The sequence below is a fragment of the Myxine glutinosa genome, chromosome 5 (assembly GCF_964187855.1).
Source record: "Myxine glutinosa chromosome 5, kmMyxGlut1.1, whole genome shotgun sequence".
NCBI lineage: Eukaryota > Metazoa > Chordata > Myxini > Myxiniformes > Myxinidae > Myxine > Myxine glutinosa.
Genome location: NC_136265.1, coordinates 190,730,973 through 190,751,709, shown reverse-complemented (window position 1 = coordinate 190,751,709; position 20,737 = coordinate 190,730,973). Strand labels below are relative to the sequence as shown.

The following is a 20,737-nucleotide window of genomic DNA, read 5'->3' as shown; positions in this document are numbered from 1 at the left end:
GTCAGTCAACGTTCGAAAGGACCGCGCGACGTGACCGGCTCTGGAAGTGCGTGGACGCGCTAAAGATTCGTGAGGCGGCGCTGTTAATGGCATCAGAATGTGTGTTTACGGACATTTTTACTCTAACATTATAACGTTGGTGTTCCCTCAGGATACCGAATAACACGTTCTTTTGGTTAATAAACCGTAATGTTTGGGATGTTTTATAAGTCGTGTCTAACTGTTATGAAGAATAACGTTATGATGACTTTACAACTGAAAATCTGCTGGACGATATTTATTTATTTTGTTAAAGTTTGGTCTTTACGTAACTTCTGGGATTTGGTGTGTGTATATATCTGTATGTGTGTGTATCTGTGTGTATCTGTATGTATGTGTGTGTGTATCTGTATGTATGTGTGTATCTGTATGTAGGTGCATGTGTGTGTATCTGTATGTCGGTGTATCAGTATGTATGTGTGTATCTGTATGCATGTGTGTATCTGTATGTAGGTGCATGTGTGTATCTGTATGTCGGTGTATGTATGTGTGTATCACTATCTGTATGTAGGTGCGTATCTGTGTGTATCACTATCTGTATGTATGTGTGTATCTGTATGTAGGTGCATGTGTGTGTATCTGTATGTCGGTGTATGTATGTGTGTATCTGTATGCATGTGTGTATCTGTATGTAGGTGCATGTGTGTGTATCTGTATGTCGGTGTATGTATGTGTGTATCAGTGTGTATCACTATCTGTATGTAGGTGCGTATCTGTGTGTATCACTATCTGTATGTATGTGTGTATCTGTATGTAGGTGCATGTGTGTATCTGTATGTCGGTGTGTGTGTATGTATATCTGTATGTGTGTGTGTGTGTATCTGTATGTATGTGTGTGTGTATCTGTATGTATGTGTGTGTGTATCTGTATGTATGTGTGTATCTGTATGCATGTGTGTATCTGTATGTAGGTGCATGTGTGTGTATCTGTATGTCGGTGTATGTATGTGTGTATCAGTGTGTATCACTATCTGTATGTAGGTGCGTATCTGTGTGTATCACTATCTGTATGTATGTGTGTATCTGTATGTAGGTGCGTGCGTGTGTGTGTGTGTATCTGTATGTCGGTGTATGTATGTGTGTATCAGTATGTAGGTGTGTGTATGTATGTGTGTATCTGTATGTAGGTGCGTGTATGTATGTGTGTATCTGTATATAGGTGCGTGTGTGTGTGTATCTGTATGTATCTGTATGTAGGTGCGTGTATGTATGTGTGTATCTGTGTGTATCTGTATGTAGGTGCGTGTATGTATGTGTGTATCTGTATGTAGGTGCGTGTATGTATGTGTGTATCTGTGTGTATCTGTATGTAGGTGCGTGTATGTATGTGTGTATCTGTATGTATGTGTATCTGTATGTATGTGTGTCACACAGTATTTAGCTTTCTGTTTTTACATTTAAGTATTTTTGGAGTACAAATGTGTGTTAAAAATATGAAATTTCATGCAATTACTATAAGTTGGGAAAAGCCACGACTGCTCAGTAATTGCTGTGAGGAAAAGAGTTTTATACCATATAAAGATGATGTTTTTTCTCTGCTGTGTTATAATTATTATTTTTTATCGTTTATTGTATGAACAAGTTCACGATGCCTTCTCAAATGGAGGATTACCAAGTCCTGAACACCATTGGTTGGGGGTCCTATGGGGAGTGTCAGAAGATTCTCCGCAAGTCGGATGAAAAGGTATTATTATTACCTCCGTCAACGATGGTAGACGGATGTGATGTTTTCACCCATGTTTGTATGCCTGTCCATGAGCAACATATCTCAACGTCGTGGTTGGCTTTGGACAGAATTTGGTGGACAGGTTGCGTGTGTGACAAGGAAGTGATTCTTCACCATTGAGAGATAGGGCCAAAATGATACATAGCACAATATCACAAAAAGTTGTGGATGGCTGATGACAGACAACACCTGGTGGATGAGTTGGGTAGGTGACAAGAACAAGCCAATTAGATTTTGGTTCAGGTCGGATGTAGATCCGGCCTGTCGGTGGATACAAAACGTAAACTGTTCATTCTGGTGGAGGTATGCGCTCTACAAAATGGCGTTCTAGTTATTATTGGCTTGTAGTCCGGCAGCTAAGCTAAATATAGCATAACAATTGTGCATTTTGTGAGGAAAGCACCAAATTTGGCACACTAGTAGACTATCATATTATGAAAAGATCTGGATATTGGGCCATCTCAGATTCAGAGATTTGATTTTTGCAAGATTTGCAGATTTTGCAGATTTGCACGCTGAGATTGCAACGCCAGGGACGGCCGACTCCTTCCTGCGAGCTGCCCACGTCACCCGCACAAGAAGAGCTCATCAAATCACTGCAGCGGCACTGCACATCCTGCAACACCGTGCGTATGAACGCCACTGTATGACATATGCTGATGATGCAGAAGACCTGCCTGAGTTCGAAGACTGGTGTCACCAGAGAGGAGAAGACATTCCCAACTTTCAGTACTGGGCAACTGTGCTGGAACTAGAGATGTTGGTACTGGTCTACGTGCGTTCTCTGCGGCAGGCTTCATTCACGATGTACCTTGATGCCTTGACGGAACTGGTCCCATGGTTCCATGCCTTAGACCACACACACTATGCCAGGTGGATCCCTGTTCACCTGAGGGACATGGTTGCACTCCCAATGAAGCACCCAGATGTAGCCAGATAATTCAGGGCTGGCAACTTCACTGGACAGAAGACGAAGAAGGTGTTCTCTTCGATCCCAATCGAATCGAAATCTTGCAAAAATCAAATCTCTGAATCTGAGATGGTCTTACACGACCTCCAGATCTTTTCATAATATGATAGTCTACTGGTGTGCCAAATTTGGTGCTTTCCTCACAAAATGCACAATTGTTATGCTAAGTTGCCCCACTATTGGGCAGTTTATAGTTGAGGTATACACATTTATTATTGAGTTGAGAGGTATACACACTCCCCTCCGAGCTGTCTAGCCTGCGTTTGAATCCTAACCCAACTATAAACTGCCACCCTGGTGTTTCACAGGCAGGACAATCAGTAAATGTGTGCGCCAGCCCTCGTATGGACGTTAACTCTGACGTCCCGTCTGCCAGCATTAGTTGGTGAGCGTTAAAGATCCCACAGCTCGCCACCTCTCCGTGAAGGATGCTATCGCCGGTACCCTGAACAAATGACGGATTCCTGCTCTAACCTTCAGCTACGAGCTGCACATGATCACGGTGCATTGCAACCAACCAAGATCACGTTGCTTCCTTAACCAAGTTATTGCACTTCATCATGAGCTCTGACATAAAAACCTCCGATTTATTCTCTATGAAACCATAACGTGTCTGTCGTGGAAATCAATCAGGTCCACAACTTTGTCCCATAGGTAGGTTTAATCTCAATTAGATCTCTGGCATCATCCTGTAAAAATACAATCATGCAATAGATATCAGGATCTTGGTATCATACAGAGGACCGATAATAATAGTCAAAGCAAGCGAGTCTAGCATATACGTACCATTCAAGACTACATGTAAAGTAAATGTCACAGGAGTGGCTCAGCGTCGCGGATGTCCCAGGTTTTATAGACGCCCTTCAGTGGCTGAAGCGAGTATCGCTCCTGGGTTCAACTTTGGTATAATTTCACTACATGGCGCTCGTAACGCCATGAAACCGTAACGTGTCCTTCCACACACATTATAGAATCCGCTTCGCCAGCTCGTCACCGATGTGGTGGATCTGGATTGGTGCTTCCACCACCGGGATGTTGAACGTGTATCAGGTACCAGGTCGGATCTGCATCAGGAGGTACGTAATGTCCCAATGCTGCTCCAGTATAGTGTGCGGCGTTGTCGACAAGGTAGTTGTAAATCTCCAAGAACTGCAAGGTTGGCAGCTTCCTCACCTCGGCCTGTTCCTTAACCGGGATGAACAAGTTTTCTGGCAAGCTTTATTAATTAATTATCCCAGAGATCTTCAATTTCACAAGATATCGTTGCTTATTTATTTGGCTAAATTGTCAACCTTTGCATTTAGTTTATTTTACTTGTAGGCCTCACCATCTGCCTGACCTCTTTTGGGTCAACCACATATCAAAGCAGCACTCCAAAGCCAACCACAAACTGTGCGTCCTCTGTCGATCCAAATCCCTGTAAAATCATATCGACTCAGTACAAGGCCTTTGTTGTAGCTGAACGGAGAACTGTTCTCCCCTATGGATTGGCACCTCAGCATCACGTGTCTCTCTTGCATTCTGTCGAATGTAAAGCTATCACCACTGGAATGTCCCACGTAGACGCAAAATTACCAGGCCCATTGCCGTGGCATCACAGTCAGGTCAGTGGCCCATCTGTTTTTGAGGAAAAAGTAAAAATAACAACACATGACGATTCATAGGTCCAATCTTTTTTGCCAAGCCCTGCCTGCCCTCATCTAAACAGTGGCGGCTGAAGTTTGAAAACTTGTAGCTCTTTAAAAAGTGCAATAAAAACCTCTACGCTTCTTGCTAGAAAGGCCATCATTTATGGGCAGGCACGGGGTGCCAAGGGACACAGTGGTACACTTGGATGCTGTAAAACGGACTTGATTGTTACCAGTTGTTATTTATTTATTTACTTAGGGGTCAGCAATGGAGTAAAGTTTCCACCGACTCCTACCTCCACCTACCCTGACATGTAACCCCCTTTGCATAAATCCCAACGGCATTCCGTCATCGGGGTTATCGACAACTCTTTCCTGTTGTTTCTTTTGCTTGACCAGTTTTTTAACGCTTGTATTCATGATTCCTCTTCTTTTCCTTAGTTTCATGTACCCTCCAAACAGCTTTCCGCTTATATGTGTTGCCATGAAGCTGCTCCTAATGTAGGATGCGCATCGTTGTGTCTCCATCAGGTTCTTGTATGGAAAGTGTTGGACTATGGAACCATGACTGGGGCCGAGAAGCAAAAACTGGTGTCTGAGGTGAACTTGCTCCGAGAACTGAAACACCCAAATATCGTGCGATACTACGACCGCATTATTGATCGCAGCAATGCAACGCTGTATATCGTCATGGAGTATTGTGAAGGTGGTGACCTGGCTAATCTCATAACCCGCTGTCGCCGAGACAGGTATTGTACAATTGCTGAAAGTGACGGATATTGCCTGACTCAACTAACTACTTACGGTGGACGGAGGTTATGTTTTCACCCGTCTGTTTGTTACTTGTGAAAATCGGTTGATATTTCAAGTACATTGGTTGGTCGTCTGCATTATTCTGTCTGTCTGTCTGTTTGTCTTTGTGTCAATCGCCTACAGGTCTCCCGGTGTGTACCCTGGTTAGAATAGGTACACCGTATCCCTGCGAGTCGTGAGGGTTGGCGTCAGGAAGGGCATCCGGCCATAAAAACATTGCCTCAAAACGAGAACCATGACGATTACAACTACATATGGGCAGGGTACAGCCCGAAGTGGAGATCGGTTTCTGAGGTTTGCGACATGGAATGTAAGGACATTGACAGGGAGATCAGGAGAAGTGGTGGAAGTATTGATCATAAGAAAAGTGGTGCAATATGTTGTGTGCAAGAGACGAGATGGAAGGGGAGGCAGGGACAGAAATACAAGTTTGTGTGGCAAGGGTGCCCGGAGGGCGTGAATGGTGTTGGTGTCCTGTTTTCTGAGGAGTTTGTAGACAGTGTGGTGAGTGTGACTAGAGTGAGTGATAGGTTGATGATGGTGAAAATGATGATTGGAAAGCTCTTGGTGAACGTCATCTCGGGATATGATTCGCAGGTTGGTCGGAGCGATGAAGAGAAGGACAAGTTCTGGTGTGCGATAGAGAAGCTGATGGAAAACGTGAAAGATGAGGAAGTTGTTGTGGTAGGAGGAGACCTAAATGGACATGTGGGAAGGAGTATGGCCGGTTTTGAGGGAGTTCATGGGGGTTACGGATATGGTGTGAGAAATGGAGAAGGTGAAAGGATTTTGGAGTTTGCTGATGGAGCTGATTTGTTATACTCATTTCCAGAAAGAGGATAATAAGCTTGTTACATACACATCAGGTGGGTCGACGACAACCTGTTGACGACCTGATGGTGCGTAGGTGAGATAGGGGGCACCTCCGGGACACAAAGGTGATCCCGGGGGAGGAGGCTGTTTCACAGCACCACTTGGTTGTCTGCGACATAAGGGTGAAAGGTGCGAGGAGAGCTCGGCGGGTGAAGTACCAACCGAGAATGAAGGTGTGGAGGTTGAAAGAGGTGACAGTAAGGGAGGCATTAAAAGAGAGGCTGAGTAGGGTAGAGGATGATGTGGTTGAGCTTGAACGTGGTTGGATGTCAATGAAAGATAGTCTGTTGGGAGCCGTTGGTGAGGTATGTGGATGGACAAAAGGACCACCGAGGCACTCGGAAACATGGTGGTGGGATGATGAAGTTGGAAAGAGGATTGACGAGAAGAGGAAGAAGTTCAAGGAGTGGCAGAAGGCGAAGGGTAAGGGAGCAGAAAAAGCAGAGCATGAAAGTTATAAGGCAGCCAAGAAGGCTGCAAAGAAAGAGGCAGCAAAGGCGCAGGAGGCATGTAGGAAAATGTTTGGAGAAAGCTTTGATTCGGAAGAGGGTCAGAGAGCGGTATTCAGGATTGCAAAGCAGATAGCGAAAGAGAGGTGTGATGTGATGGGGCTGAGTTGCTTGAAGGATGAAGTGGGACAAATCGTTGTGGACCCAGATGGAATTAAAGGAAGATGGAAAAGATATATGGAAATGCTGTTGAATACAGAGAATGAATGGGATGGCAACACAGAGAGTAACCCAGTTTTAGGACTGACAGAGAAGATAACTGAGAAGGAAGTTGAGGAAGCGATAAAAGCAATGAAGAGTAGAAAAGTGGGAGGGCCAACGGGAGTTGTGGGAGATATGTTGAAGGCAGCAGGAAGTTGGGGTGTGAAGAGAATGACAGAGATCTGTAATCTGGTGGTGAAAGAAGGCCGCATTCCAGTGGATTGGGAACTGAGTACCCTCGTCCCTCGATACAAGGGGAAAGGTGACCCTCTGGAGTGTGGCTCGTACCGAGCGATAAAGTTATTGGAGCATGGAATGAAGGTATTGGAAAGGGTGTTGGAGAGGAGGATAAGGAAGAAGGTGAAGATCGACGAATTGCAGTTTGGATTTATGCCAGGAAGAGGAACGACAGACGCGCTCTTTATTGTGAGGCAGTTGCAGGAGAAGTACATGGACAAGAGGAAGAAGTTGTTTCTTGGGTTTGGTGATCTGGAGAAAGCATTCGATAGAGTTCCACGCGAAGTATTGACATGGGCATTGAGGAAGTTAGGAGTGGAGGAATGGTTGATCAGAGTAGTGATGGCAATGTACAAAAGAGCGTGCACAGCTGTAAGGACGAAGGACTGGAACAGTGGTGAGTTTGAGGTGAAGGTGGGAGTGCATCAGGGGTCGGTACTAAGTCCACTACTATTTGTATCTGTGATGGAGGTGCTGGCTCAGAACGTAAAGGAGGGTTTACCATGGGAGTTGTTGTATGCAGATGATCTGGTGTTGATTGCGGAAAGTATGGATGGACTGAAGGAAAAGATGAACAAGTGGAAGGAATGTATGGAGACAAAAGGTCTGAAGGTGAATATAGGAAAGACGAAGGTGATGGCAAGTGGTAAAGCATGTGGTGAGGTGGAAAAGAACTGGGAAGTGGCCATGTGCTGTGTGCAGGAAGGGTGTCGGAGTGAACTCCATTCAATGTACAATGTGCGCTGAGTGGGTTCATCAAAAATGTAGTGGTCTGAGAGGGTCATTAACCAGTGTGGCAGCTACATTCAAATGTAAGGTGTGCACAGAGAGAGCTGCAGATGGAGGAAATGTTGAGTTGGATCTTGGAGATGGCGTGAAGCTGGAAGGTGTGAAAACATTTTGCTACCTCAGAGACATGCTGAATGGAGAAGGTGGATCAGACTCGGCAACGGTTGCAAGAGTGAGATGTGCATGGAAGAAGTTTTGGGAACTGAGTGGCGTGCTGATGAGGAGGGGGGTGTCGTTGAAGCTGAAGGGAAAGGTGTATGCTGCATGTGTGAGAAGTGTTATGATTTATGGGAGCGAGACATGGGTAATGAACGTAGAGCAGCAACGAAGGCTGGAAAGGGTGGAAATGCGAATGGTTCGGTGGATGTGCGGAGTATCGTTGAGAGAGAGCAAGACAAATGATGAATTGCGAAATATGATGGGAATAGAGCCTGTGATTGATGCTGTGAAGAGGAACAGGTTGAGATGGTTTGGTCATGTGTTGAGGAAGGATGAAAGTGACTGGTTGAGAAGAGTGATGGAAATGAATGTAGAAGGAAGTAGAGGACGGGGAAGACCGAGAAAGACGGCTAAAGATGGTGGAAGAAGAAATGCAGGCAAGGGGGTTAACAAGGAGAGATGCAGAAAATAGGGCAAAATGGAGAAGATTGTCATGGGGACTGCAAGGCTAACTCCCGCTCTAGCAGGGAAAATGGCCTTAAAATGCATGTTGTTGTTGTTGTTGTTGTTTGCCTACAGGTCACAATTTTAAACTGATCTTCACGAAATTTCACAAAATGGTAGAGTTTGTTATAAGCAAGAAGCCTATTGATTTCAATGTAAAAATGTCAACATAGGCCAAAGGTCAACAACATTTTCAAATTTCAAAAATCCTCAATTTTCATGTGATTGACTTGAAATTTGAATAGGATTTTCAAATCAGCTATTTGAATTCAACCCCCAATTATATTTGAGGTCAACATAGGCCAAAAGGTCAACATAGGCCAAATTTTTAAAATTGTCAATTCTCATCCAATTAACTTAAAATTTGAAGACGATTTGCATATCTGGTCACGTCATTCAACCACCAATTATTTGTGAGGTCAAAAGGATGCTCTTCCGAGTGCCATTCTCCTTTGTTCTCTTTTGCCAAATGTCGCTCTGTGAGTGATTTTTTTCATCTGTTTGTCTGTTTGTGAACAGGATATCCCAAAACGTTGTGGACGGATTTGTACTAAACTTGGTGGACAGGTTTGGTGTATAAAAAGCAAGAATTGATTCCATTCTGATGAAGATTTGAATCCGGATCTGGATCAGACCATTTTTTCAGTGATTCTTCACCATTGAGGGATAGAGGAAAAAATGATATATAGCACAATATTTTAAAAAGTTGTGGATGCATTCGGACAAAACTTGGTGGATGGGTTGGCTGTATGACAAGCAAGAAATGATTGATTAAACTTTGATGAAGATTCAGATTCGGATCCGGATCAGAGAATTTTTTAAGTGATTCTTCGCCATTGATTGATAGGGCCAAAATGATATACAGTATAGCACGATATTTCAAAAAGTTGTGTCTGGCTCGTGACAAAAGTTGGTGGATGGGTTGGGTTGGTGACAAGAACAAGCCGAGTGGATTCTGGTTCAGGTCCGGATCCATATCCGGCCCATCAGTGGGTTACAGAACTTAAACTCTTCAGCCTGGCGGAGGTATGCGCTCTACTGAGTGCCCCTTCCAGTTTGGTAGGTTTTGGTTTTATTCACTGAAACTGGAAAATGGTGACTGACTTCAGGGATGTGATAAGTGCTTGTGTGCCGACCTGGATGTCTACTGTACAATGGATTACTTTGTGATTTGTTGCTGCTTAAACTTATTGAATGTAAGCAATGTCTCAAATTCATGAAAATTATGCCTTCTTGTACACTTGCCATGGGCAAGCCTGCTTGAAGGTGAGTAAAGTCGTATTCCATCAGGTCGTCATGGCCTGGACATGAGAGATCCTGTCATCCCTCAGACGTTTCTTGGATGAGGCCTTCGTGATGCGAGTGTTTAGACAACTGCTTCTGGCGCTGCGAGAGTGCCACCACCGGAGTCACGGAGGTCGTACGGTGCTGCATCGTGATCTTAAGCCTGCCAACGTGTTCCTGGATGCACAGCAGAACGTCAAGCTCGGAGATTTTGGCCTCGCACGTATCTTGCAACATGATACCAGCTTTGCCAAGACCTTCGTCGGGACACCGTATTACATGTCGCCTGTGCGTTATCCTCCAGAAAATTACTAGATAGAGAATATGCATTTCACATCAACATTAACTCGTATCAGGGTTGTAGGCCTTGGTCACTGGCGTTCATAATTAACTAGTCCGCACAACTCAGTTGTGTTTCTGAACGGGGAAATGGGGTCGAATATGACCTCTCAGGAAGAACTAATTTCTGTCTCGTGCTCTACTTTTAATATTTATGTGTACGCATGGCTAAATAATTACATATGTTCAAAGAAAGAATCCACAAATCAAACTGCAATTATTGTTTTATTACCAGTATAAGAGCTAAAAACACCTTGTAATCCAAAATGACACCATCCAGAGGTTAAGGAATCACCAGCAAGATAAATAAATAAATAAATTTTAATGCAAGGCCTTTGACTAAGCCAACAGACTGTTTGACTCTCTACATTGCATGAGGGGTACTTGTATAAATTCGTTAATCTCTATAACCGAACAGATCATCAGTGATGTCAGAATGGGAAAGCGAATCACAATCCTCATGAGGAACTCAGAATGGGAACAACAATGACAATCCTCTTGAAGTACAGTGCATGCTTGTGCCTCTGGCCTCGTCTCTTGTTACTCGTATAATCGACTCGTATAATACCCTCCTATCTCTTGCAAACCCTCCCATCTACTTTGTTGTCCCCCGTCGCACCGCGGAGCGAAAGGGGGACTATGGTTTTCCCCTCCGTCCGTGTGTGCGTCCGTCCGTCCGTCCGTGCGTGCGTGCGTAAGCGAAGGACCGAATTCTAATTTGGTGTGTGGGTGCAACTAGGCATAAGGAAGAACGCTATTGGAAATTGGGTCACCACGTCAAACGTCAAGATGGCCGCCACCATATATATGTCTGAACCTTGTGAGCGAAATATCTTGAAAAATAAACGAACCACTAACTTCTAATCTGGTGTGTGGGTGTATCTACGCATAAGGGAGAACGCTATTGAAAATTGGGTCGCCACGTTAAAATCCAAGATGGTCGCCGCCATGTATGTCTGAACCTTGTGAGCGGAATATCTTGAAAAATAAGCGAAGTACCAACTTCTAATCTGGTGTGGGTGTATCTAGGCATAAGGAAGAACGCTATTGCAAATTGGGTCGCCACGGAAAAATCCAAGATGGCTGCCACCATATATATATGTCTGAACCTTGTAAGCGAAATATCTTGAAATATAAACGTACTACTAACTTCTAATCTGGTGTGTGGGTGTATCTACGCATAAGGAAGAACGCTATTGAAAATTGGGTCGCCACGTCAAAATCCAAGATGGCCGCCTTGCGTCTTCCACTTTGTCAACTCGCATCACTTCACCGACGGGGGACCTAGGCGTAAAGCTTGTTAACAATCCTCTTCAGGAGGTTCGGTCATTCGAACTGCGTCTCACTCTCCGCCGTGATCTTTCTTGGGCAAAGCATATATCAACGTTGGCCTCCAAAGCTAGCCGCCGACTGGGCATCCTCAGTCGTACAAAGTCCTTCCTTGGCGCACCTGAACTCCCATTGACCTACAAGGCCTTCATCTGCAGCTTGATAGAGTACTGCTCTCCCCTCTGGGCTGGCACCCTGCCTCGCATTCTACTCAGCTGACGTTGTGGAGACGAAGACCTTCAAGATCATTGGAATCTCCCACGATGAAGCTGAGTCTATGGGTCTATCACTACGCCATCGTAGACAGGTCGCTCTCTCTGTCTTCTACCGCCTCATTTCTGCTTTTGCACCCTCTGCTCTTTCCATGCTTTGTCCCCCACAGGTTTCTGCAGGGCTCGCACGGTCCACCATCAACCCTCTTCTCGTAAAACGACCTAAATCCAGGACCACTGCTCACCTGCACTCATTTGTTTGTCTTTATCCCACCTGTGGAATCAACTTCCACATCCTATTCATTCAATCTCATTCTTCTTTCAAAATCTTCAAGACAGCTGTTCACCATCATCTCAGACCATCTCCAATCCAAAACCATGGTCTTTTCTCCCCTCAGAACCTCACCCAAATCTTTCTTAATTTTCCAGTTTTTCCTCCTTGGAGTTTCCTTCTCCATGCATGCATGTTTTCCATCTTGTTTTTGTCTAATACGTCCTGGTCCGTACAGTGTGCTGGCTCTTCCATGAGCCTCGACTATTTATACAAAACAAAAACAAGCGTTACGCCTAGGTCCCCCGTCGGTGCAGTGATGCGAGTTGACAAAGTGGAAGACGCAAGGCGGCCATCTTGGATTTTGACGTGGCGACCCAATTTTCAATAGCCTTCTCCCTTATGCGTAGATACACCCACACACCAGATTAGAAGTTAGTAGTTCGTTTATTTTTCAAGATATTTTGCTCACAAGGTTCAGACATACATGGCGGCAGCCATCTTGGATTTTGATGTGGCGACCCAATTTTCAATAGGGTTCTTCCTTATGCCTAGATACACCCATACACCAGATTAGAAGTTGGTACTTCGCTTATTTTTCAAGATATTCCGCTCACAAGGTTGACATACATGGCGTCAGACATACATGGCGGAGGCCATCTTGGATTTTGACGTGGGTTGCACCCACACACCAAATTCAAATGTGGTCCTTCGCTTACGCATGCACGCACGTACGCACAGACGGACAGACGGGCGGACGGGAAAACCATAGTCCCCCTTTTGCTCCGCGGTGCGACGGGGAACAATAACCGGACAGGAGAAATCCACAATTGATGGCCCGGGATGGACGAACAAACTCTAGACTGCCATGTGATTACTGTACGTGGTCCCACAACTTGTGTCTTCACATGTTACTCTTCATAAATAAAAGTTGGGGAGGAGGACGTGAGGAGAAGTTGGGCTGCTTGGTTCAATAACATCCAAAATCTCGATAATGGAATGTTGTGTCCAACATTTATGAGCTATCATTGTACTTTATTCATATTAATTACATTTGGGATTATGGAAGTGGATTTTTAATCTAAATTCATATAAAAGTAGTTTATCGCCATTTGCTAAGCCCTGGTAGCTTGTTTGTAACCTGCAACATGTTTTGTCTTTGTGGAAGGACCTTGATGAGTCCATCAACAGCGTCTTATGGTTGAAGACACATCGACGTTTGTTTTTTATAACTTGTTTTACCTCATTTTCCTTATACGTGTTCAGTCACAATTATTGATGTAACTTGACAAAATCCCTCCCCTTGTTCTTCTCCAGGAACAGTTCTGCTGCATGTCCTATAATGAAAAATCTGACATTTGGTCACTGGGATGTCTACTGTACGAATTATGTTCACTGACGTGAGTTTATCTTACTACCCTCATATTTATATATATATATATATATATATATACATATATATATATACACATATATATACACATATATATACACACACACACACACACACACACACACACACACACACACACACACACACACACACACACACACACACACACACACATATATACACATATACATACACACACTATACAGTACTACTATATATAAATCATTTTTTTCCATTTGCTTTGGGAATGTTGTTCTGTCTTTTTCAGGCCCCCCTTTACAGGAAGCAATCAAAAGCAGCTAGCTGAGAGGATTAAGGAAGGAAGATTCAAGAAGATCCCAATGCATTTTTCAGACGAGTTGAATAATGTGATCTCTCGTATGCTGCATTTAAAGGTGCAGTTGGACCCCGCTATTCATGGGTTCCGCATATATATATGCGGTTGATAAATTGCAACTGGCTTCTCCATTAGCGGCCCTATGTATTCGCGGTTTTTCTCAGGCGCAAATTTTTTTTGCCACATTTATAAAACCCATCTTTCACCAGCCAGGCACAAAGCACCTGGACATACACAAAAAACATCTACGAGCAGCGAACATGACCTGCCTCTACATTCGCGGCACTGGGCTTTGCGTTTTCACGGCTTTCGAGGGATATTCCACCAGCTGTATAACATGTCTATCCGTGCGAGTTACTGTGCAGAATGAAAACACTCCACAGAATATATTCGTGCAATTAGCTGTCTACCTTTTCCCCATTGAAACAATGGCACGACATACATTTGCGGGATTTTCATTGACATCCGTGGGATTTTCGTCGACATTCATGGGATTTTCATGGACATTCGCGGGATTTTCATGGACATTCGCGGGATTTTCATGGACATTCGCGGGATTTTCATGGACATTCGCGGGATTTTCATAGACATTCGCGGGATATTCATGGACATTCGCGGGATTATTATGGACATTCGCGGGATTTTCATGGACCTTCGTGGGATTTTCATGGACATTCGTGGGATTTTCATCGACATTCGTGGGATTTTCATCGACATTCGCGGGATTTTCATCGACATTCGTGGGATTTTCATCGACATTCGTGGGATTTTCATCGACATTCGTGGGCTTTTCATCGACATGCGTGGGCTTTTCATCGACATTCGTGGGCTTTTCATCGACATTCGTGGGATTTTCATCGACATTCGCGGGATTTTCATCGACATTGGCAGGATTTGGAGGTTTTCATTGTTGTTCTTGTAGGATTATCTGCGGCCATCAATTGAACAGCTCTTGCAACGTGAGTTGTTGGCAGAGCATGCTGAAGAGGCAGAGGGTCTGCAGATGTCGCCCAAGGGTGTCTGCTGCTCTACACCATCAAGGGACATCCTAGAGGAAAAATCCAGGTTGTGTGAAGATGACGGAAGTGTGTGGCAAAAACAAGAGCATCGGCTGCTGGCACGTGAGCAGGCCATGCGAGAACGTGAAGAGCATCTCAAACGTACGGCCCGACTTTGCCGCTTCCTGCTTTACCTTGTAATTTGGGGAAGGTTGTGGAGGAACGGTAGCGGCTTTGGTGTGGCAAATAAGATTCCCTTCATCGATACATTAGAGTGTGTGGTTTGTAATTTCAGAACGTGAGCGGGAATTGTGTATAAGAGAGAAACTTGCCAAGGAAACATTGAAAAGGTAAAGTGCACATTATTTAAACATTATAAATGATTATACTTGTGTGGTATAATTTATTTGCATTATACTTGCAAATAAATATTATACTTGTGTGGTTATTAGGTTGCATGTATTTATTTGTATTGTATCAAAATATTGTTTTTTATTATCGTTTTAGAAATACGGAGACATCGGTGTACTTTATTACACGATTAAGAATGGTAGACTACAGATAAACACAGTCCCCTGCCGGAATAAAACGAACACCATGTTTGTAAAAACAAAAACAAAAACTTTCTGTTAATGATCTGTGATACAAACACAATCAAATGGACTACATCATGTCTCGTTACAGGAGCAGCACATAGGATGTTCACTCACACGCATGTACGTGGGGGCGGCACCCCCGAATGACCTGACCGTGATTGGTCAAATTAAACTACTGGGTGGGGCCATCCGGTCACCACTTTGTCATGGCGAGATTATAATGATGACAAAAATCAGTGCACTGTCCTAAAGAAGAGTTGATTAAACAAAGTACGAATCGAGCCTTGGTGTAAGATCACAAATAACACGTACTTAATAACTCGATAACCTTTCCTTAACACCTGAGTACCTGTACACCAAAAGGGGCTTGATCAGTTGTGTAGGAAACAAAGGAATTGAAAGAAACCTGTGAGCAGAAAAAGTAATAACAGAAGAGCAGGAGTGAAGAAATGTAAAAAATGTGAGGTGAGAGTAACCATGGTGTAAAATGCCGTGCTGTTATAATAAGAACGTATCTAGTATACCAGCAAGGCTTTCTGCAGCATGGATCTACTACAGGAAGATGGTGCCACATGCCATACCTCCAGAACCACCTGTCTGGAAGAGACAGAATGAGCCGCAGCTTCTTACCTGGGCACCACAGAGTCATGACGTGAAGGCCATCGGACGCATCTAGGAACAAGTGACCGGGAGCCGTAGAAAGACCACTGGCGCTGCCAACTAATACGCAACAGCTGCAACAAAATCTACTCCTCATTTGGCAAATTCTCAATCAGGTTGTCATACAGAAAGAATATCGATTTGCCAAAGCATTTGCTACTGCTTACTAATACGGATATTCCTCAATTTACGCTTTTTCAACTTAACGCCATTACCAAAGTACTGAACACTTTTGTATTTGTGCTTCATCATTTTCGTGTTTACGTAATTTGACGCGGTGTAAATTTGGCAAGCCGCACCACAACGTCTACACTGCGCACTCCAAATAGCTTCATCACCCATGTGTTTCTCCGTGACCCCCAGGCAGCTTTTAGCTTGTAAAGCTATTAGTTTGGACGTGAAATTGGATGTGAAACAGCATGAGCGCGTGGAGAATGTCTCAAAGACATAGGCCGCGTGCTCGAGCTACCTCCCTCGATGGCAAGGACATTTATTACTGAAAGCTGCAAAAGTAAAGTTGTGCTGAAATTGTGACCCCAGGAAGTGCTGTTAGAATTATAAAGTGTAGATACACGGTAATGGAGGAACTTTTAAGTATTTCGATCGAGAATCAAATTCGATGAAATGTGCCCATGAGTTGGATGATTATCCAGGCTGTCTAGGTTTCTTTATACCTACCTTAGGCCTTCTTCAACCTTAACAGATATCCCGGAAGATTCATCTGCAAGGAAAGAAACCCAGCCAGCAATGCGTGAAATTGGCATTCCTGGCAATAGGCATCCAAAACAACCGTGGACCATGTTTTTTAACAGTCACATGATGATTGGATGGAAAATGCGGCGAACATTGCAAAAAAGTGCTTTGTGTACGCATGGGTTGCAGGATGTTTCACATATCAGGAATAGACAGCCACCTCACTTCGCCCGGACTCGGCCAAATTATTCATATGGGAAAATTGCTTTTGATTTCGGCTTTTTCGATTCGCAAGAGTTTTACAAATGCATCTTGAACGTAAATAGGGGACCAGGTGTATATGGAGTCCATTTGATTGTGTTTGTGTCAATGATTATTAAAATAGTTTGTTTTTAATCAAGGGTGTACATTTTCTTCAGATACAGCCCTCAGAGTACATACAGTGCATTCAGAAAGTATTCACACCCCTTGACTTTTTTCACATTTTGTTGTTACAGCCTAAACTTAAAATGGATTAAATTAAGATTTTTTTTTGTCACTGATCTACACAAAATATCGCATGATGTAAAAGTGGAATTTTCATTTTTACACATTCATTAAAAATAAATACAGAAATATCTAATTTACATAAGTATTCTGCCCCCTGATTCAATACTTCATAGAAGCACCTTTGGCAGTGATTACAGCTTTCAGTCTTCTTGGGTATGTCTGTATCAGCTTTGCAAATCTGGATTTCGGGAGTTTCTCCAATTCTTCCTTACAGATTTGCTCAAGCTCTGCCACGTTGGATGGGGAGTGTCAGTGAACAGCAATATTCAAGTCTTTCCACAGATTCTCAATGGCATTACAGTCTGAACTTTGGCTGGACCACTCAACGACTTTCATGTTCTTGTTCTGAAGCCATTCCAGTGTTTCTTTGGCTTTATGCTTGGGGTCATTGTCCTGTTGGAATGTAAATTTTCGCCACAGTCCAAGGTCTTTTGCACTCTGAAGCAGGTTCTCCTTAAGGATTTTCCTCTATTTGGTTCAATTCATTGTTCCGTCTATCCTTACAAATCTCCCAGTCCCTGCTGCTGAAAAGCATCCCCATAGCATGATGCTACCACCACCATGCTTCATGGTAGGGATGATGTTGGATGGGTGATGAGCTGTGCTCGGTTTCCACCAGATGTAGCGCTTTGCATTCAGGCCAAAAAGTTCAATTTTCGTCTCATCAGACCACATAATATTTTGCCTCGTGCTCCGAGTCTTTCACGTACCTTTTTCAAACTCCAGGCGTGCTGTCATGTGGCTTTTTCTTGGAAATGGCTTCCGTCTGACCACTCTGCCATAAAGCCAAAATCGGTGGGGTGTTGCAGTGATGGTTGTCCTTCTGGAAGTTTCTCCCATCTCCACACAGGATCTCTGGAGCTCCGCCAGAGTGACCATCGGGTTCTTGGTCACCTCTCTTACCAAGGTCCTTCTCCCCCGATTGCTCAGTTTGGCCGGGCGGCCAGTTCTAGGAAGAGTCCTGGTTGTTCTAAACTTCTTCCATTGAAGAATTATGGAGGCCACTGTGCTCTTGGGAGCCGTCAATGCAGCAGAAAATTTTTTGTAGGCTTCCCCAGATCTGTGCCTCGACACAATCCTGTCTCTGAGCTCTGCAGGCAGTTTCTTCGACCTCATGGCTTGGTTTTTGCTCCGATATGCATTGTCAGCTGTGAGACCTTATATAGACAGGTGTGTGCCTTTCCAAATCATGTCCAATCAATTGTATTTACCACAGGTGGACTCCAATCAAGGTGTAGAAGCATCTCAAAGATGATCAAGAGAAATGGGAGGCACCCAAGCTAAATTTCAAGTGTCATAGCAAAGGGTCTGAATACTTATGTAAATGTGATATTTCATTATTTTTTTTATAAATAAATTTGCAAAACTTTCTAAAATCCTGTTTTCTCTTTGTCATTATGGGGTATTGAGTGTAGATTGATGAGGGAAAAAATGAATTTAAACGATTTCAGCATAAGGCTGCCACATAACAAAATGTGAAAAAAGTGAAGGGGTCTGAATACTTTCTGAATGCAATGTCTATATATATATATATATATATATATATATATATATATATATATATATATATATATATATATGTTTCACCCATCTAGTTACAAAGGAGTTGATCCTTTTACTAGATATTTTTTTAAAGCTCTTTCGTAGTTGAGCTTTTTATTCTTCAATAACATGGTCTGAAATTGCATTGACTGGATGAAGCACTTGACAGCAAAGGTCTTGCCTGGATACATCGTATGCAAATGCAGATTATCATATGTGGCAAATAACTATCATGTGGTTTCCCTAGCAATTATACATTCCAAGCTGCCTCCCCATAATCGATGTCGGAAGGAGCAGGACCCCAATGATTACGGTGTGGCTTTATCCTGACACCCTGAAAATAAATAATAATTCCATGCTTTATCACGTGGCTGGAAACTTATTGCGAACCGGACAAACATACTTGTTTGTCATTTGTCTTACCTGGTTACATGTTCTTCTACCCTTTTGTTTTATTTAAATTATATATCTAATACATATTTGAGGAAGCATTTGTTTGCATCCTCTCCTACACAGAGCTGAACTGCTTCTAAAACAGTTTGAACTGAACATGATGCTGGGCCTGAGAGAGCACACCCCTCGAGGTAATAGGAAAACCGAATCGATTTTAAAACAACTTTATCAAGTTGGTCTGAAGATGCACTCCAAGGTTGTTTTTTATTTTAATTTATCTTTTAAATACACTCGTATCATGATTCAGTGACAAAACTAATCATTCCAACTGTTGTTTCGACACTTGCCATTAAAGTCCGATTGCGGTGTTCATTCATTCTATGCACATAATACATAACCATGATGCATTTGGGAACTCCATGTGGTCGTGTACGAGTTTGAGTCGTGCTGCCTCAGTATAATCGAGAGCCATGTGTACACCCAGGCAGGTTTTGACATTGCTTGGCAAAATAATTGTATTTTTTACAAAAGCATACTTTTGTTTTTGTCAAATTTAAGGAATATGGTCCAATGTATTTATGTACCCTTGGGTTTATGGAAAACTCAGGCATGAAGAATGGCTTTGGGACAGACAAGAAGGTGCACTTTGCACCTGGAAAAGAGAATGAGTACATGGAAGATGTGCGCCAAAGGTTGAAAGAAAGACGACAGGCGTCGAATAGAGGAGACCACCTGCTGCTCGGTGAAGGCTCACAGCTACAGACACTGTGTGGAAATCTGCTTAACCTGCGGTAAAGTAGAACACCTTCGGTCGAGCTGCTTCGGCCTGATGTAAAGACCGATTTTTGCCCAGCGATGCGCGACTGATATTTGAATTTCAGATTCTGTATAAACGTTAAATAAAGTGTTCGTTTTCATCTACGGTAGATTTGCATATGCAGTGTATTTCGACCGTCCATTTTTGAAGACAAATATGATACACAATATTTTATTAAACTGTACACTAAATATCTCCATGGCAATGAGTTACAGGCACACAAATAGCTTGGTATCAAGCCCAACGTGTGCTTCGAAAATGTTTGGATACATTGCCATCATGTTTACAAATGTACATACAATGATTCCATTCGCTTCGATTGTTTATGGCACCTTCGACAAATAATCTTTACTTGCAAAAAAAAAGAAGAAGCAAGTTTTCAACTTGCACAAAATGAAGATTGTCTCTCAGACATACAACAAATAAACGTTTCAGCGTTTCAGAATCTTGGGGAGGAGGGAGGGGAGAAAAAACCGCCAGAATGTTTGGGCACATATTGGTTCCCGTTTCCGATGATCTGATATCGAAATGCGAAAGCAGCATTCCTCATACCTCTGCTTTCACATGGATTGGTTTAAGAAGTGCAAAAGTTCTGCTCGATTCTTGTCTCTCTGAAAAAGTTTGCAAAACAAAGGACAAATGGATGAAGATTAAACCTTGTGCAAAAGCCAAAGGATTTGTACAATCTTTGGACAAATGTGTACGACGGTAAACTTGCACAATCCAAACGAAATTCACGACCCCATAGATATTTTTGAAATGAGGTTTCCCCCACACCCCTCGCCCCAAAACATTTTGATGGAAAAGAGACAAAGTTGATTTCCTCTTCTTCACTATCATTGATTAAAAGTGTAAGAATCCTTTAAAAAGTACAGC

At 43.2% G+C, this 20,737-nt stretch overlaps 2 protein-coding genes and 1 long non-coding RNA gene across 8 annotated transcripts in view; 2 read left to right on the top strand and 1 right to left on the bottom strand.

Moving 5' to 3' along the window:
* The window catches only part of LOC144892443 (uncharacterized), a 474,675-nt gene that overhangs the window by 150,534 nt on the left and 303,404 nt on the right, over nucleotides 1–20,737 (top strand). The gene's annotated exons all lie outside the window — the stretch shown is intronic.
* On the top strand, nucleotides 4–20,055 carry NEK2 (NIMA related kinase 2). 3 transcript variants are annotated; one of them, XM_068115224.2, is made up of 10 exons: nucleotides 4–46; nucleotides 1,622–1,723; nucleotides 4,895–5,112; nucleotides 9,780–10,020; nucleotides 13,201–13,283; nucleotides 13,545–13,671; nucleotides 14,536–14,773; nucleotides 14,907–14,961; nucleotides 19,168–19,235; nucleotides 19,652–20,055. In XM_068115224.2, exons 2-10 carry the CDS (start codon nucleotides 1,628–1,630, stop codon nucleotides 19,837–19,839), a joined length of 1,314 nt encoding a protein of 437 aa, XP_067971325.1. In that variant the 5' UTR covers nucleotides 4–46; nucleotides 1,622–1,627; the 3' UTR covers nucleotides 19,840–20,055. The 3 variants fall into 3 exon arrangements, with proteins under 3 accessions (XP_067971325.1, XP_067971324.1, XP_067971326.1); XM_068115223.2 differs by having other exon boundaries at nucleotides 4–99; nucleotides 19,652–19,970; XM_068115225.2 differs by lacking the exons at nucleotides 4–46; nucleotides 1,622–1,723 and adding an exon at nucleotides 3,613–3,811 and having other exon boundaries at nucleotides 19,652–19,970.
* Nucleotides 20,017–20,737, bottom strand: part of LOC137426583 (uncharacterized) — a 28,146-nt gene continuing 27,425 nt past the window's right edge. For all 4 annotated transcript variants that reach the window (XM_068115236.2, XM_078779279.1, XM_068115237.2 and 1 more), the window contains one exon: nucleotides 20,017–20,472. In XM_068115236.2, the coding sequence (XP_067971337.2) occupies nucleotides 20,422–20,472 (51 nt within the window). In that variant the 3' untranslated portion in view covers nucleotides 20,017–20,421. The remainder of the gene's footprint in view (nucleotides 20,473–20,737) is intronic.